The 19972-nt window shown below is 37.2% G+C and overlaps 1 protein-coding gene across 1 annotated transcript in view; it reads right to left on the reverse strand.

The window, feature by feature from the left end:
• trpc5a (transient receptor potential cation channel, subfamily C, member 5a) overlaps positions 1–19535 on the reverse strand; it is a 36099-nt gene extending 16564 nt beyond the window's left edge. The window contains exons 1-3 of the mRNA XM_036562475.1: positions 19149–19535; positions 12102–12623; positions 687–1023 (exon numbers count right to left, since the gene is read on the reverse strand). Coding sequence (XP_036418368.1) covers positions 687–1023; positions 12102–12623; positions 19149–19535 — 1246 coding nt within the window. The remainder of the gene's footprint in view (positions 1–686; positions 1024–12101; positions 12624–19148) is intronic.
• Between the last annotated feature and the right edge of the window lie 437 nt (positions 19536–19972).

Consider the following 19972-nt stretch of genomic DNA (forward strand, 5'->3'; position numbering starts at 1 on the left):
GTACAAGTTATTCATTCTGCAGGAGATATATTTAAGTATAATCCACTTGCATAAGGAAGGTGAAATTAAAAGGAAAATATGTGAAAAAACAGTATATGTAATAATATTAAAATATTATTAAGATAGAGAGAAAACGGAACTACTCACCACTGTGCAAGATGCAGTAGAACACCAAAACTATAATCATTATATAAACAATACTTAAAGCTTTCATCTTTAAGAGAGCTGCTTCAGATCTCAAAAAAAATCCACAGGTGTTTTTGTCCATCCTTACACTGTGAGAAGAAAACTTAACATTATGCTATCTGAAAGGACGTCAGCTGTCATTAAGTAATTACTTAGAAAGGAAAATAGACAAAAAAGAAGACATTTTGCAAATCAAACAAAGAAGCTACTGGAGGGCTCAGAACAGACTGGCTACCCCAGAGCCCAGACGTAATCATTACTGAATGTGTTTGGGATGACTTTTTTTGCACAGTACTGAAGAAGTACCTGACAAAGTTGCAGCTGAATGTATGAATGTATGCTATATATGTTTTGCTCACAGAAAGTACATTTTTTGAGTTTTCCCACAGCCTTCCTTTGAGGGGTCTTACCACACTGAAGGAAAACGATAGCATGCTTGAACATGACAGGATACACACAAACACACACACACACACACACACACACACACACACATTTACCTAGCACCCAGGGCAGTATCATCCACTCCACTACAGTAGGCGGTGGACCTTGCATGTGGAGGTTGGTGCGTGCGATGTGCTGGGAGGCGAGGAGTAGGAGGAAGAGGAAGGTGAGGTAAGAGGCAGTATGGCAAATGAATTTGATGAAGGGCTTCTTAATGAAGAGGCCCAATGAGCTTTTGGGAGCCAGCAGGTAGACAATTGAATAGACAGGGAAGAGAAGGCCGATGATGATGCACATGACCAGTTTGACGGCCCAGTGCCGACGGCGCCATCCTGGAAAGCCATCGTACCAGAGTGTTGCCAACAGCTGCTGACAGTTTGGCTGAGCCACAAACTGTAACAGAGAATAAGAAGGAGGGAGAGAGGATATTTCAGCATTTTACTTGTTTGTGCTCCTTCACTGTAGTGTGTAGGACGCTAATGTATATTTGCAAAATGCACAAAATGTACAATAAATGACCTAATTTGTCAACAATTTTGGAAATAGTTAAATGAGAACAAATGTATCAGTGGTTTATGTAAAAACCTTTGTGAATTTTTACATTTTTTTTATAACTAATTTTTCCTCCCTAGTTTTAAGTCTTTGCCATTTCCCACTCTCAATCTGACTCTGACTGTCCCCTATGGCACAATTGCTAAAATTTGGGCAACGGAAACAAACTTCTGTTGTTTACCGTGTTTACCGTTGCTACTGAAATAATGATCAGTGAACTTGACTATGGTTATATTGTGTATAATACTGTGTGTGTATATTATATATTAGGGGTGGGAATCTCTAGGCACCTCACGATTCGATTTGATTACAATTCAGAGGGCTGCGTTGCGATTATAAAACGATTATCGATGCATCTCAATGCATCTTTTTTTCTATATAGCATTTATATTTTCTCACTGTGTGAGCTCAAGTTTCAAGTTCAAGTTTGTCACTTGCACAACATGTCAGGACATTTATGCATTGAAATGCTTGTGGTGAGGCTCAGCTAATCACTCTACAGAAAGTAAATAAGTAAAAATAAAAATACAAGAAAAACCAACTGAAATATATTAAATATACACAAAATATACACACGATATATACAGAATGTAGAGACAATCAACATTTTAAAGTGACTAAGTGACTCTGTGTTATTGTTATTTAAAGTGACTTGGTACTTTTAAAGCAAAGTATTTGTAATGATCCATAATGAATTTTCCAATATCTTTTTTAATAAAACAAATGGAAGTGATGTGGCAAGTGAACTAACTGGAAGGCTCTCATTCAGTGCTGCTGCTACTCATCTGCGATAAAATGCGCAATTACGGTGAAATAAGATCCAGTGGCAGTGGATGTCCACACAGCATATGTTACAGCTATTCTACCCGTTTTCTTTAGTGATTTTATAACTTCGTTTTGGTCTCATTGTAGAGACGGGGGGATCGCTGTGTCAGTGAAGTATCTTTGAGACGGGACGTGTGCAACATAGCGCGAAAGCCCTGTTTCGCAACGACTGCTCCCATGCTGGTTTGATTTTTGTTGAAAGGACAAAATGGCTCTTCTTATCATTTGGGCTGTGACTCCTGACCTAACCTGGCTTTTAATGCAGAGGGAGCCGGACCCCTATTTTATATAATATGTATATATATATACACAGCACAAATTGTTTTGTAGGGTCAGAACAGCTTCAATGCACCTTATAATAGACTGTATAAGTCTCTAGAACTGTACTGAAGGAAGGGAACAAGATTGTTCCAAAGCATATCTTCTAAACTGGTGTTTTAATGATGGTCTGTCCAATTGCCCTGTGGATGGGGCATTGTCATCCTGAAAGAGACTACTATATTGATCGAATACAAATGTTTTATCATGGGATAAAGGTGTTTAGTCAGTATAATTACATATTGATTTGCAGTGAGTCTGTCCCCACAAGTGGACCCAAACCATAACACAGCCACCAGATCACCTCATAGTAGGGGTCAAGCATTCAGAGGTGTACCATGCTGTTGGTGTGTGCTGTACATGCACTCGCCTGCTTGTGGAGAAAATGGCGGAGGATGATTCATCTGCCTGTATTACTTTTTTCCCCCACATCTGTAGACCAGTAACTATAGTTTTGCACCACTGAACTCTTAAATGTGCATTTATCTTTGTAATAAGGGGTTTAGGCACTGCAGACCTACCATAATATCCCTCTCTATTTAGTTGTGGACTTCCTGCATTGACATTCCCAGTCACTCGAGGAACAGCTGTCCTGATGTGTTTCCTATAGATCTAAATGCAGCTTCACTGTCTACTGAAACACGAGCCAGCGGAGCAGTCTGAAGCTCCTGCAATCAGTGCCCCAATAATGAACGCTTGTTCAAAGTCACTTGAATCTTTTCCTCTTGCCATCTTGATCCAAACTCAAAGTCAACTGGACCTGCTCAGCACTTTAAACATGTCACAAACACAGCCACAGTTTTTCATTAAATATAGTTAAATCTTAAGTGGCTATGACATGTTGACAGATCAGAAAATAAGTACTGCCTAAAAGCCCATTTGTAAAATTGGAAAACACCACAGGGGGACATGGGATGTAAAACTAAAACTCTGAATAACAAAAAAAAGACTTAAAAAGTAAGCCTGACATAAATGTTAATTACATATATTCCTTCTACATATACCCATTACTCTGACAGTGGTGAGGAATTTAACATCATGTCAGTGGGCCTCTGGCAGGCTAGGGCCTCAGAAAACGTGCAGTACATCCAGCATTGCCATGTGCTGTGTGATGAAATAATCTCTCACACATGAATCAGTAGAATTTGTCCTACAAGATGAATTTGGAACAAGGGATTTGACAGGATAATCACATTTGGATGGCGTGAGAGGAGAAACCTGTGACAATGTGATTTGGCTTTACGACAGATTTACCCAAATATATTTCAATTACTCATCTAAGCTGCAGGAAATTCAGAATATGATGAAAAATTACAACATTGTAAATCCAATACCATATCTAGAAAGCACTCCTGTACCTTAGGGCCAGTAGAATCAGTACTGTCTCTTCATATACTGGCATAGGACCAAGGCGAATGTGTGTGCAGATGCTGTAGGGCTTCGACACAGTTGCAACAGGTGCCCCAAACCCTTCTCATCTAACCATTTCCCTCCCTATTCCACTTTCCTTTGACCTTCTTTCTCATACTCCTTTCTTCATGCCAGAGCTCAGCTAGCTCAATCTCATTTTGCACAGTTCAGGTTGGATGTGATTTAAATGCTAATTCACTTAGTCCTTACTGATCCCTTGGCTGCTCTCACTGCAGCAAGGCAATCCTGTAACACTCAGGAACTACTCCAAACAACAGATTACAACTACTGCTGGTTGTATGTGCCTCTAGAAGTGATCCTTTGACTAATCAATCTTCTGGTTCCTGTCTGACTGGGCCTACAAAACTAAGAAATAGGGGTGGACAAAATGATATGTTGGCGTTTTCTGTGACAAATTATTGTCATGCTTTCTGAATTTATCATAGTTATTGTCAGTAGCTCTAGAACAACAAACAACTGCATCTCTCCTAAAAAGATTCTGTCATAAAAAATTATAGAGATCCTGTAAATAACAGCAATCACTTTTTAAACAGCATAACAAGATGTAGCTGACTAGATGGCAGCCAATGACATCATGCCATTTAATTAATTCATTTTAACCAACTGTTTTGCTTTTTCCTCCTCTTATTTCTTAAACAATATATGTTTGCTGACACAGAATTAAAAAAAAAGACTCATAATTTTATACTCAAAGTTTTTTATAGCCTTTTTAAAATTCACCCATTATTTGATGTGTATTATGTATGCATACTTCAATCTGAGTGATCCAAGTAACTGAGTAACTCAAATTTCTCAAACCATGGACTGCTATGAATCTTTATTTGCTGTTTACTATCCAAAACGACAATTGAACCTACATCTGTCTTCTGAGGTTTTATATGTAACGTTGATCATGGTAAAATAATGGCAACTACAAAAAAAGTTTCTATTTTGCTTTACAACATCCTTCATGTACCTTTCCACCATGAATATATAAAATACATACAGTGTCATCCACAAATATTGGCACCCTTGGTAAACCTGAGCAAAATAGGCAGAAAAAAACATTCGTTATCGCTTACCCTTTTGATCTTTCATTCAAAATATAAACATAAATCTAACCTTTTTTGAAGTACAATGATTAAAAAAGACCTAAATCTTATCAGGAAATAAACATTATTTTCAAATCTGTGTGTGCCACAATCGCTGGTACTCCTTTATTGATTATTTTGTGCAGCCTCCCTTTGCAAACCTCTGAGTCTTCTCTTATAATGCTTAATGAAACTGAAAAACACGTGGCAAGGATCTGAGACCATTCCTCCATACAGAACTTCTCTAGAGCCTATGGACTCTCACACTGTGGACTCTCCTCTTCAGCTCATCCCACAGGTTTTCTATGGGGTTAAGGGCAGGGGACTGGGGTGGCCATGGCAAAACTGTGATTAGTGAACCATTTTGTGTTGATTTTGAGGCGTGCTTTGGATCATTGTCCTGCTAGAAGATCCAAAATATGGCCTAGTTTATACTCCCTGGCTGAGTCAGTCAGGTTTTGATTTAATTTCTGCTGGTACTTCATAAAGTATATGATACCATGTATCCAAATAAATTATCAAAGACCAGGTCCAAACAACTTGTGGTTATATAGGTGGTGTTTGATTGTAGTTTGGGAGGAGATGTGACCCCAAGACCTAACTAATGTCTGCAATTCTTTGATCCTTGAAGATTTTTGTCCACTCGAACCATCCTCCTCACTGTACATGGGGTTATTACAGACATATGTCCTCTTCTGGGCAGATTCTTAACATCTCCAGTTGTTTTAAGCTTTTTAATTATTGCTCTGATAGTGTAAATGGGCCTTTTAACTGTTAAGCTATTTTCTTGTTGCCATTTCCTAATTTGTGCAGCTCAACAACTTTTTGTCGCACATCACCGCTGTATTCTCTGATCTTTCTCATAGTGATGGATGACTGAGGGAATTTGGCCTGTGTTTCTGCTCATATGTATTCCCTAGTGACAGAGGAAGTCATGGCTGACCATTTAAGTGTTCCTAATTGCGAAAAACGTAAAATATAAATAGGAATATACTTCACTGAGATTTCACTCTTAATAATTTCAAGGGGAGCCAATAATTGTGAAATATTTTTTTCTTTCAATCATTATACTTCAAATAAAGGTGAGATTCAAAAGGATAAGTAATTAAGAATATTTTTTACCGCTCATTTTGTACACATCTTGTGTACCATGAAAACATAACTGGTACATAACTGGCTTTACAAATCACAAATCAAAATCTGATCATGCTTATATTGTATTTGCATTTTTCAATGAAAATTTATTAGATTACTGAAAGTGAAACAGAAAGTGTTAGATCAACTGACATGATACAGGAAATTTTCTAAACAAAATAATAATAATAACAAAAATAATTTTAATTCAACTTAATCTGTCTGCTGCATTTACTACAGAGTACTGCAGAAAAACACACTCATAACAGAAGCCAATGGGCAAATGGGCAGTTGCTTCAGCTTGAAAGCTTACTGCCTTCAGCTTCGAGTTAACAGGTTTACTCTAAGAATAGGCAAATGTGTTACAATGACTGTCTGAGGTCAGTCAACTGTACGATACGTACAGATAGGGACACTGCTAGTAATTTTGAGCCCCCTTAGAACTTCACTGCTTTACCTCATTTGCCTGTCGCAACATTGAATGTGCCATTTTCCATATTAATCATATTTTGTTGTATCTCCAGAATTCCGAATCTTGCTTTCACCATGCTGTCGTCATTGCTATTGGCACGGTATCTAACACTAGTGTAGTATTATTTAATGAAAATAATAAGACATTTTAAACTAAATAAATAAATTTAGAGTATTTACAGCTATTCATTTTAATACAGGTCCTGGAACCCACCATCTCTCACATGTTCTGCATATTTTGTACAGACATTTGCACACACACCTATCACATATTCAGCAAAGCACACTTTAATATGGTCCCTGGCATCAGGTTGGACTGGAAGTGCTATTGATGGCACTACTGATTGTTATGCGGCTCCTCATTTCTTCTTCTATTACCTCTATATCTATTATCACTTTTCTTTATCTATATTCTACCTACAACTCACACAGGTGTATACACCTCATGTTCTGATTGCACTATATATGCTGCTGTGTCCTAGCATAAAGAATCTAAACACGTTTACATTTATACTATATCTTTATTATTCATCTTTTACTTTTACTATTTATATACAGCACTGCTATTTACTATGTATATAGCAGTGGAGTGGGTAGTCACATACCTCATTTCGTTGTATTTGTGCAGTGACACTAAAGCTATTCTACTCTAACCCAAGAGCAAGCTAAATGTTCAAATTTTTATACGAGATATTTTCTCTCTCTCTTGCTCCTTCTCTAATAGCTTAAATAATATGCATTTAATGGCACCTCAGGTATTATGTCCTTAGTTTGTGCTTTAAATTCTTTCAGTAAGACCCTATTTGTTATTTTTGGGCTGTTTTGACCTAAACAGTATTCACTTCTAGAAAAGGCCTTCACACAGTGGTTATGTTATATTATACACTTGTTTCTATGTAGATCATTATTGTTTATCCAGTAGACAAAGTGCACCCTCTAAACCGTCTCTTTTGTTTGTGTATAGTTTGTTGATGAAGCATCTTTGTCCATTTCAGCTGAAGTATTGTTTAATTTAAAGGGCCTTGCTATTCTTGCGTAGCCGGATGAATAAGATGAATAAATGACGAGGAAGGAAAACGCTGTTGTAAAATCAAACAGGCAACAGAGTGAAAACAGCTCCCACAGAGTAGTTCATGAGCTGCTGTGGATAACTATGATGCAATTGTGGTCAAAATTCATTTCCTTTGTGCTTTATCATACTAGTGTCTACCATGTTTTTGTTTCCTCTTTTGCCTTTTGCCTTCCATCTTCATTCTCTCAACCTCCTTTTTTCTTTCCTTGACTTCCTTCTCTTTTTGCAACCTCCCTTCTGAATGCATCGGTTCTTCTCTGCCTCCACCACTCCTACTGCTTTTCCCAAAATAACAGATTACATTAATATTTTATAAGGAAATTACTTGTGCATGTAGCACCTAACTCCATGTGACAGGTTAAGTGGGGCAGTGGCAGTGCTCACAGGAAGCTATTACATTTGAATGATGAACACACACATTGTATTTTAATATGGGTGGAAAGAGCATCTCTAAGGACACAAAGTCAGAGGAGGATAATGGGAAATGGCTAGCCTTTTTAGAATTGTTGTTTCATGTGTTTAACAATAAAAGTTTTAACACACCTAACTATGATTCAAACATAATATATTATGTGCAGTTTGAAGTCCAGGTAGAACCATGTCGAGGTTCTTCAGCCTGACAGGTTGTCTTGGGATTTGGTGGCTTGTATGACAGAAACAGTTACAGTGCCCTCTAAATTTACTAGATAAGGAAAAAAAGGCTATATATAAACTCAAAGCTACACAATACCTACATAAGCCTTTCATGACAATGGACACAGACCTACATAAACATTTATAAACACATATTCTACTGGGCGTCATTTGTCATAAAGACAAACGTCAACTTTGAGATGATAACATCAATCTATACTTGTCTTGGGAGCATACCAATATTTCAGATCTATAGCCTAGCACACCTCCATGTAGACCTTGTATTTTATCTTGTAATTTGCTTAATAAGTAGTCCTTTAACCAATTACAAAAGCTACAATAATGGTAATTTAGCATTAGCAGCCATATGCAGTGTCCAATGTTATGTTAGCAACAAGCTATCTGTGGTGGAGTTTTTCCACACTGGGTTTAGTAGGTCAAGATGAAACATGAATATTATTGGAGCAAATCATTAGGTTGTTATCTAGACAATAAACTGTTCAAAGACAAGGGGCAGACAGGTTATAAAACCAAGCTGTTGCCTAATGCCTGTAACTGTTAGCTAACCACGCAATCTCCACAATAGCAAATGAGATGTTGGCCCATTATGCCATTATGTAATTCGTTTATTTTTGCCAGCTGTTTGTTTTTTATTTCCTCCAAACATTTAATTTTTGCAAACAAACGTTGTACTGGTTTGATTAGTTTTTCACACTCTTTTTAAAAAGCAGCTTAACCTTTCTGTGTCTCAGAAATATTGCAAAATGTATTCCCATGCTTGTAAATGAGAATATGTTTTTCAAAGCACACTCCTCCTTAACATCAAAAGCCTTCTCTTACACATAAATAACTTTATAAAGTGAGAACTAATCACATGCCTTTTCTAAGAATGCCATTTTCCTTCTCTGTCATATTTTTGGTAGTAAGGTCTATCTTTAATAACCACTATGAGAAGTGAAGGCCATCTGCTTTGAAAAAAAAGCAAGTTTTGGGCTTTTGAACTAAGGTGGATAAATTGTTCACATTCTTCTTTCATACACCAACTACTCAAAGTGAAACGGATACCATACTTCCCTCCCTCCCTCAGTCCCTCATTCCCTCACATAAACAAAAGGCACAACTGCTGCTCAGTTACCCAGGAGCAAGAAATCGATTTGTGTTGTAATACTCAACAACTGTTTGTTCTCAGTCAGCTTTCACTGGTTTTCTGTTCTTAAAGTCTTTCTCTCTGATTTCTCTCTATCTGTATGAGACAGTGAAGGAGTGACTAAGAGAGATATGGGGGGGATGTTATTTAAGCAGGGTTTCAGAACAGAAAGATAAGAATGGCAAAATGCAACATCACATTGCTTGAAATACAGTATCTGTCACAATAATTGTTGCAAATTGTAACAGTAAATGAATAAGATAGTGACATAATTGACTGACATTGAATAATTCTTTTTTTAGGATATATGCAGCTGTTCAGTGATCTAGAAGCACTGATGATACCCACATTTCTGAAACACAGAAATGTTATTTCTGTCTATGACACTGGTCTGCATTCTTAAAAAAGATGCTTCAAGGGTTCTTTAGTAAAGAAAATGGTTCTATATAGACCCATGAACACTCAAAGGACCCTTTGTATGACTAAAGGGTTCTTTGCATTGTGAAATCGTTCTTCAGATTGATGGAGAATGTGTTGTATATGGTTCTATATAGAACCTTTTTGAAAGGGGTTCTATATAGTACCAAAATGGTTCTGCTATTGTTATGATGTAAAGCTTGTAACAGTATAAGAACACTTTTTGGTGTTATATAGAATCCTTTTCAACACTTTGATTATCCAGCTATCCAGTAAGTAGGAGTACTGAAGTTCCATAAGCCACCGCACCTACAAGGTAAATGGATCATTTATATGTGAAAACATTACACTATACATAACACCGTATATAAACAAATAGTGTTGCACCTACACCGATACAGTATCAGTATTGGCACCAATACTGTAACATAAAGAAACCAGTGTCCATGGAGCAAATTCTGTCAGGCACCCGTACTAGTGAGCGAAGCTTGTATGTGTGCCAGTAGATGGAGCTTAATTGAAGCAAGCAACATGTCGGCGGTGTGGTATTATTTCACGCTTTCATGCTCATTGCAAAATCTGTCATGTCAGTATTTCAAACGGCATGACCAGCAAGGATTTAAATAGATAAAATTTAAATAAGCATTTAAAACTCATTCTAATGTGAAGTTATCCAATTAGTAAATGCAATTTGTTCAGGCTTACTATGTCTTGTCTGTGACATAGAGCTAAATAATTAATAATTAAATAATGAATATAATTAGTTAAAAAATGTAAATTTTAAAAAGGCATAAACATGAGGATTTCTAGGTTAAGAATTGGTACTGGTGCATCCCTATGAATAATCCTTTCTCTATTTTTGACCTAACACTATAAATTAAATCCCAAGAAATAAACATATGTGACTTTTTGTAGGATCAGAGTTATTTTTATAGTATTTGATTTTCTAGGAGCACATCACTTCTTGGTTCATCAACTCTCTCACTTCCCTCTGTGTGTATGCATCTAATTTTGTTTTGCACCCATCTTTATCTGTGTTCTTGCCAATTCCTAATGAGACCAACAAACAATTAAAGCTAATTGGAGGTGCATGACTAGTCTATCATTAACTAGCCTATTTCTGTAACACCAAGGGGCTGAAAACATTCACCTCTCACACATCACCATCTTTTTCAGCCTTTCAGGTTACTGTATCTGCTCGTACTGAGTTAGAGTAGATGTACTTGTAAATGTAAGTGTATATATAGAGACATTCAATTGTAGGCACAAGTGTGGATCAGTCTGGGTGGGTAGCATGGCATCTCCCCCATCACTCAGCACAAAGCCAGCCAATGTGGGCATCTACTCCGAGCATGTTACGTTACTGGCAGATTGAAAATATGTGATGGCTGGCTTGACATGTCTCAGAGCGAGCATGTGCTAGCCTTCACTCTCTCAGCTTGGTAGCCTCGTACGATGGAGGTGACTTATCAGGTGGGAATTGGCCACCACTAAATTTGGGGGAAACCTGGTAAAAATTACATAACTTATAAACTATAAATGTGAAACTATGGAAAAAAATAAAATGCCAAAAAGCTTATTTGGAGCAATACCATAAAGGAACCAGATGCTTCCTTTCATGTGAGAGTGTGAAGCCCTTAAGAATCAAACTTGTATTATATTCATCTTGTAAATACTTACGAGTAATCAGTGTTCAATGTAAATTGTAAACAAAATGAAAAAATGAAAAATAAGCATTCACGTGTAATATGGCTGGGATTATAATGGGTTAAAGCTCAAAACAACCTCCACATAATGTGAATGAGTTCCACACCAATTAGAGTTTTTTACTAGAACTGTACATTCATGCTGAGAATCGTTTAGGAACCTTTATTTTTTGACTGTGTACTTACTATTGTGCAAATTCTGACAGAATGGCCTGCTGAGAGGTGGTACCAGCTGTGGTGTTAACTCATGGAAATGTGTTAGGGACAAGTTTGAACAAAATGATTTCCTAATTATGTTAATGTGTAGTTACATCAGAGAATTAAACATGAAGATTCATGACTGACTTCCACTCATGCGCTTTTTTTTTTGACAGGTTTCTTAGAGGAATCTGCACTGCATCTGAGGTTTATTTAATTCCCAATTTGAGAAGGAAAATGTAATACCTTATACACTATTTTGTAAAAATGATTATATTAAAAAAAAAAAACAAAGTTCTTTATATTATATTATAAATACTGTGAATTGATTATACTCCTGATAACTAAAAGGTCATAAACATTATATACCAAAAGTCTGTCTGCTTCAATTTTAATTATTCTCTGTAATATTCAGTACCTTCAGATGAAGAATTGACAGAATGCTTTACATAGAGCAATTATTATCTAGTTTAACTTGAGGTTCTCAAACTCCTCACCTCCTTCTGGTGATACTTCATGGCCAATTTAAGCTTGGCCAGGTCTCGGCACTCTCGCGGATCCAGTTCCTCGCTCTGGTCATCACGGTGGTTGAGGATGGTTTCCAGTTCACGGGAGCTTCGCGCCTGGTCCAGAAGATCTTTGGCAAAGCGTTTACACTGTTGTGAAAGCTCCTCATACTCTTGACGGAATTCATTCTCCACTTTGCTGAGCTCCTTCAATTCCCAGCCCAGTCTAAAAGCAGTGAGGATGGGGTCCTCACTGGAGAGGGCAATGAGTGACGGACTGGCCAAGGCTTTGTAGATGTTGAGGCGGGAACGGGAGTGACGCAGGCTGTCCACCTCAGAGCTGGACACACACTCCACACAGTCACAGCGGATCTGGTGTGGTCTGGGAATGGTGACTTTGTGCTGGACCAACAGCTTAATGATCTCATAATTGTTAGTGTGGGCAGCAAGCATGATGGGAGTGATGTCAGGCGTGAACTCTGAAAACTGGGCATCCATCATTAAAGAGGGTACCTGAGGGAGAGGGAAGAGCAAGAGTAAGAACGGAGAGATGTACAAATTTACAACTTTTGATACTCAGGTAAAACAAATTATCAGCATGCCCAAGAGTACAACTAAAAAACATACTGTACTATTCAAAATTAGCCAAGGCATTTTAGGAACTATGGATTAAAGTGGTAGATTCAGATGATAAGAAAACTTGAGTTAATGAGCTAGCATTAGAGTTAAGAGGAGAGCTAATGCTAGAGTTAAGACTATAAACATTAGAGCTAACAGTAGAGCTAACTAAATCTAGCAGAAGACATCAGGTGGTGAGGGGGAAGGAGGACTTGTCTCATACATAAGGTCTTTTCTCTTCATATGCTAACATGTTAGTTTGTTGAGTGCAGAATTAAGTATTAAGTATTAAATATCTTTTGACTGTTTCAAGTTCTAGCTAACATCAGCTGTCATACGTAGCCTAGATACAGAGATACAGTCATATGACCTCTTTCATTCATATCCCTGGCAACATAACAGCTCACGTTACAGCACTTGTGTTTTACAGCAGCAATACAATTTTTTTAATGTTGCATTTGCTCTGATAGTCTTTTTCTGCAGGCCCTCTACTAGCAATATATATTTAATTAACAATCAAATAAAATATTTTATATTTCCCTATAACTGTTAGATTAACAAGGACACTGCTCTCTGTGTTGAGCTGCGAGTGAGTAATAATGGGTGAAACGGGAGGGGTGAGAATCAAATGTTGTGGAAAAAATTAACTTTACAGCTACTGTGAAAAAAAGAGGTTAAAACGTAAAACTGGTGTTTCACTGAAATGTTGACCTCTATATTTTCTCACTGACTTACCATGGTCCAGCAAATAAATTCCTAAGTAGCAATTTCAGTATTTACTGGCATCTGAAACAGCTACCTGGCACACCCTTAAATTGGACAGTTCATGACCAGCAATTTCTATGACTAGGGCTGAGATTTTACCGCAATTTACTGCACAACAAATTCATTGTACAAGAGAGAGAAAAACTGTGAGATCACACTGCAATGTCCAGGGCAGCTCTTTAATATGCATTTGATAAATAAATAGTAAATAAAAAGTGAATTTGAAAGGAAGATCATATTCTTTATGAATATATCTGCTCAAAGTATAAACAGAAAGCGCTCCTGAAAACAATGCTGCAGTGAAGGATAAAAAACAGATGTGACTTCTGACTAGAATGATGGGAGAAAGGAGTGTGAGAGAGAGCGGGAGAGTTGAGAGAGCAAGAGACGAGGAAGATGATGGAGGACAGACTTCTCTGACTTGATCCCACATGTTACTGGAGAACTGACTGTATTGTGTGTTGCTTTTATATTGCTCTTTTTTCTAACTTCCTATTTACTTGGTTGAAATATTGAAGTGTCCCATCTCAAAATCCCCTTTACTGACATAAAGAAATATCAAATGCTCTTTAACAGTAGCAGACAATGAAGGCAAAAATGTTACTTTTAGTTCAAGCTAAGGGCATCAGCAATCAATAAAACTATTGCTGTACATGCAGTATTGGAATTAATTATTTCTGTGCCTCTATTACTTTTGTCAAACACAAACATATGCACCATTGACTGGGGAAATATTTGATTTCAATGAGGAATTTTATTTTATTGTATTTTTTTTTATGATACATTGACCCCCCCCTTATGTGCAGTTAAACAAATACCCAGTCATTAAATCAACAGATAATCAAAAATTTAAATTCAGAATGCACATCCCAAAAAGCCATCCTCTTATAATCAAAGACTAAATGTACATTAGGATTAAAACATGATCACACTGATCATAAAAAGAGGAAATATCTATGAGATAAGCCAGTGTCTAAATGTTGAAAGTCTGGAGGAGATCAAAGGGCTTTGCATCATACGCAAAATAAGAAGTATGAACATATGGGAGTTTTACAAGCAATTTAGAGGTTCAAGTAGAGGTTGGCAGTTCACCATGTCAGTTTTAGATTATGAGATTTAGGACTGTATATGGTGGTAGACTTATTGAAGTGATTTGTACATGCTATAAAATATGTATAATTCATATATTTTGATATTTAAAGATATAAAATACGTACAGCAGTGTCTCAAGACCATAAACTATTGGAGCTATTTTGCCAGAACAGTCAATGAGCTTTATATGTTTTATTTTTGCAAATAATCAACAATATTTGTCTGATGTAAAATTATGTTTGGTTAAATGTTTGTACTGAATTTGTGTATTTAAAACAGAAAACTGCAGTACCACCATGGCGCACTGGGAGGCCGCAGCCTCCAGGTTAAAAACCAGTGTTGTACATGTTTATATGAAATCTATTGCTTGAGAATCTAATTGATCTTTTTCAGGATGGCTAATACTTAACTGAGCATTATTCGTTTGTTGATGTTCATTTGCTCACACAGGTTCACACATCCCTGAGAGCAGATTGTAAAGTTGTTATTACTATTTTTTCATTTAATAATAAAAACTGATGCAGTTTAGTTTATGTTCATTTGACTTTAGATGGTGAATCTGAATACATTTTAAAAAAGAAAGGAGCAGAGAATAACCTCACCGCTGCTTTCAGTTACAATGCAGTTTGACCAAGACTATATATATAAAATGAAAATTAAGAATGTTTTAGGCTAAATATCTGAAGAAAAAAAAAAACAATCTGATCTCCGTCTTGCCTCAGTCACTATATCCAAATCGGGTGACTTGTGTGGGAATTGTTCCAGAACTTTAAAGGCCTTTTTAGATGTTTTTTGACAAACTCTAATCTGATCTTCCTGTTTTTGAGGCTTACCAATGGTTTACATTTTGAGACAAAGCCCCTGTATTTACTCTGGTGAAGTCTTCTCTCGATTGTTGACTCTGACACAAATACGCCTACCTCCTGGAGGGTGTTCTTGATCTGGCCAACTGTTGTGAGGTTTTCTTCTTCACCAGGAAAAGAAAATAGGTGAAAATGGTTGTAATTCCTTCACCCTTTACCCGATTTAGATGTAACTACCCTCAAATTAAAGCTGAAAATCTGTACTTTCAGCTCATATCAAACAGTTTGCCTAATGGACAGTTGCATTTTTTAAATTTAATATAAACAAACCAATTTACTTTTGTACACAACAGGACCAAATACTCACCAGCAGTGAGGCATTCTAGAAACATGCTTTGTAACATGGATCTATGAACAGTAAGCAGTTAGGCAGGCAAGGTTTGCAAGCGCATTTTATTTTGAGATTTATTAGCAGTCCATTAGTACAACCGTCCTCCCCTCAGAACTCCCATGTGGCTGCAACAGTTGCTATAGTGATAGTAATGAAAAGTATACAAGGCTGTGAGAGCTTACATGAACGCTCCAGTTTAGGCCTCATAGTATTTTTACACGACTAAATCTGTTTAGAGAGATTGCACAAACTGAAGCATCTAAACCCTTTTCTTCTCACACAAACCAAACAAACACTCATTTATCCACTATCATGACCACTGAAAAACAATTTCTATTCTCAATCTGCAGACAGGTACTACGGAAGTCTGAATTTACCTAACATGAAATTGTCCGATTTGATTTTGTGTCATTATTTTATGAAGCCTGCAAAGTACATGTACACTGTATTTTGAATCCTGTGCATGCATTGTTTCATATCAATGTATTTGTTTAGTTTGTAAAGTGTGAGCTTTGGGTAAAGAGAAAACATTTCTGTCTTTCTTGCCTGCTGCTTTACCTTGACTAATAAAATTCCAAAATTCCATTGGCCTACCCCTAACAGGTACAACTGCACCCTGCCTTTGGAGAGAAAGAAAATATTAATCTTGGTAATATAATGTAATGTAACCAAATGACAAAATGCTAACTTAAAATAATAAATTAATCACACAATTCCTGGGATTATGTTGTTCTCATGCTTCAATAATGTTTTTTGCCTCAATTCATAACTTATAGATTTGGCCATCTAATAGGTTGGCATGGGATAATGAACAAAGAACAGACAGGACAAGGTTCATAAAAAGGGATGAATATAGTCAATATAATTATTGGTAATGGCACACTAATGTTTTCAGAATACATAAAAGAAAGTACAACTTCAGTCACTCTCTGATATTAGATAATCCTCAACATCAGATCGCACCCCTTGAAAGGAAACATGGAATCAGACAAATACTTATAAGGTACTTCAAAGAACATCTGGGTTCTTCAAAGCACTTTAAGTGTCTTAAAGGACCTTCAAACTCTTAAACACCTAGTTTATTACCTAGATTAGTCTGCCCGTACATCTATTCTCTCATAAATAAAAAGAGTAATTTAAGATAATGTGTGGGCTCATCAAAACATAGCAGCTGTTAACACAATGATCTAACCTAAATGAGATGAACCCACTTGAACTTGGGTTTTTTGTTTGTTGTGAGATGTATACTAGACTGCTCCAGACTTTGAGTTTTTTTGACAAAAAACACATTTCACATGTGTGAGTGTGGGACTTTTGTGAAAGGTAAAAAAATATACCTGTTCCTTTAAATATGGATCTTATGTGTTCACACTTGGCAATCCAATCATAGGTACGCAGCACTACGTATAGATGTTTACACCTGGCAATATCTATGTGTCTTCGATGTGTCTCCAGGCACCACACAGATTTTGCAACTGCAGGAACAGTACTGTGCACATTTACTACATCTCATTATTACTCTCAATACATTTGCTGTGAGACACATGTACTGTGAGTCCTTGTTAGTGCAAATGTATAGGCTGTTAAACACTGTTGGATCACATTGATTGCAAACACATCTTGAAGCGGTGGAGACGAAGAAAGAAACTACACAGATGCTTCATTGTTGCCAGGGCTGCATTAGGATATTCATACTCACGTTTTGTGGTCATATGTGTTCTTGACCCCTCCAAAGGTGATTTGAATGACTGGATCACAATCCTCGTTAACATGTGGCATTAACATGCAGGTGGTATAATCATAAGTGTCCTACACTCAGTACAGGTATGAATGAGGTACAATGTGTCTTGGATTGTGAACTAATCACCAAACCACCTTAGTGTAAACACTTAAGCGCCTCAATGTGTTCTTGGCAGTGCCGAATGACCACTTTAATAAGAGATGAAAGCAGCTGAGTTGCTTATTTTTTCATCTCCTCTCCTACTTGTTTACAAGTTGCATTAACAATCTTTGTGGTCTAAAGGTTTGTATTAGCCCATACATTCACACAAACAATGATTCATAGGACTTTTGTCTAACAACAAATGCAACAGGAGACTTACATAGTAAATATGTACAATACCCTATAACCAGTCATGATCTCTAATCACATGATTACTGGAGATGCTTTCGAAACACAGGGAAATCCCAGACGTGAGCAGTTATACATCTCATTGTCCACGTATGACCAAATTCCTCAAGATAGATGTAAATAACTGTTGTTAACTGTCAACAGGGCCATAGTGCATCTCCAAGACACATTGGGTCCCGTTCACAACTGTGCTTAGTAAGGATGTACATAGGCACTTGAGTGTTTGATTAAGCATTTGAGCTGCCAGTATTAGAATTCTGAAATCACTATTCAGTTATTCATCCCATTTCATCTCAAGAAGACAGAGAAAACAGCTCAGTCAAATGACATTTTTGTGTTTTAAGAATACAGTAAAATATGGCGAGACTGTTCATATATGCAAGTAAGTACATTATATTACACTTTGCTACTATGACAAACTAACATGTTGGCACCTCGTCCACCGGTAATAAGGCAATGAGTCCTTATCAGCACCCAGTGTTGTACCGGTTACCTGTAACTTTAGCTCGCAGGCTCATCTGAAGAGGAAGCTTCTCTTGGTCATCCAAAATGAAAACCTACCAATTTATCACAGTTATTTAGTGAATCACCAGTGCTTTGACCTATAAGGCAAGACTGTAGCTCTACACCAATTATAGCCAAAGTCCATTTGTTTAATTTGGTCCATTTAGAATGCGCACCCCTAGCCGACTTATGTTTGGATCAACCAGGACATGTGTTAATTCTAAGTCTGAACAGGGCCCGAGAGGAAAACCTACTTTTCTTTTTGTTTCGTACTTCTACCCACTTTTGATGTTTAGATTAGCGCCTGTAAAACCCTTAATGAAATATATATGAAAAAGAAGACACCAGCAAAATCTATATGAAAAAGTGCCTCCAGCAAATTGTGTTCATTTCAGGATGCCCCCTAGTCATTAAGCTAAGGAGTCTAAATGTATAATAATCTTTTAACAGCAGGAAGTCACATGTCAAAATATAAATAGGCGATTTTGAAATGTAGCACATACTTTTCAATTCAATTTCAATTCAGAAAAGTAAGGAATGTTGCAGTGAGAACAATTCTTGGTTAATCTGGCCACTGGATGAAAGGGAAAGATTGCAAGATAACATAATCCAGTGCAATCCAATCAACTAGAGATTTGTCGTATTATGTAAGGACAAAAGGGTGAAATTTGACAAACCACCTCCACCTCATTTCTCTCTCTCCTACTTCTTTTAACATTCACATATATACACACCTGTTTTTCTCCGCTTGGTCTTCTGTGAGATAACAGCAACTCCACCGCTCCCACCACTTCTTTGCGAATGGCATAGAGCAGAGCGTCTCCAGTGTTCACTCCGTGGTCCAACAGCAGCTCCATCACCTCCAGGTTCTCATTTTCTATGGCAATAAGCAGGGCACTGCGGCCCAGTGGATCCACACAGTTTACATCTATGTTGTAATATACCTCTGCTTCCTGTAGCGCATGCTTGACCCCGGCATAGTCTCCCTTCTCTACAGCCGACAGGAATGACCGTTCCTCCTGAGAGAGCTCCACCTCCGCCCGGACGATGTGCAGAGGGATCCGGTCCCGATATGGAGAGTAACTGGATTTTTTGTAATAGAGATGGGACATAGGATTCATGATGGATTCTAAAGGAGAGAGAAAGAAAGAAGAAAAAAAGAGTGTGAGAGAAGACATTGTGATGATCAGTTCATAGTTCATAAAATTTCCATTTAATTGACCAACAGACTTTACAACAAGCTTCAAATTTGACTTTGTCCTAAACACACTACACACAAGAAAGCATGCAAAAAACAGTTTGTATCTGTCATGTCAAAACATTGTGACCTCACTTAAAACAATGGCAAAAATGAGTTTCAGGCAAAACCTTATCTCAAAACTATCATAAAACAACGTCTCAGGCATCAGGCATCATGCTCAGAGCTCAGTAAGGTAAGTCTTAGGAAAATTACACACTTAGGATGTCTGGTTCTGATCTGCAAACAATTTTGACTTTCAATTTTGAAAGTTGTGATTCATTCTGAGTCAAGTTTCTTTCATCTTCTTATCTTAGCAAT

The sequence above is a fragment of the Colossoma macropomum genome, unplaced genomic scaffold (genome assembly GCF_904425465.1).
Source record: "Colossoma macropomum unplaced genomic scaffold, Colossoma_macropomum, whole genome shotgun sequence".
Taxonomy (NCBI): Eukaryota; Metazoa; Chordata; class Actinopteri; order Characiformes; family Serrasalmidae; genus Colossoma; species Colossoma macropomum.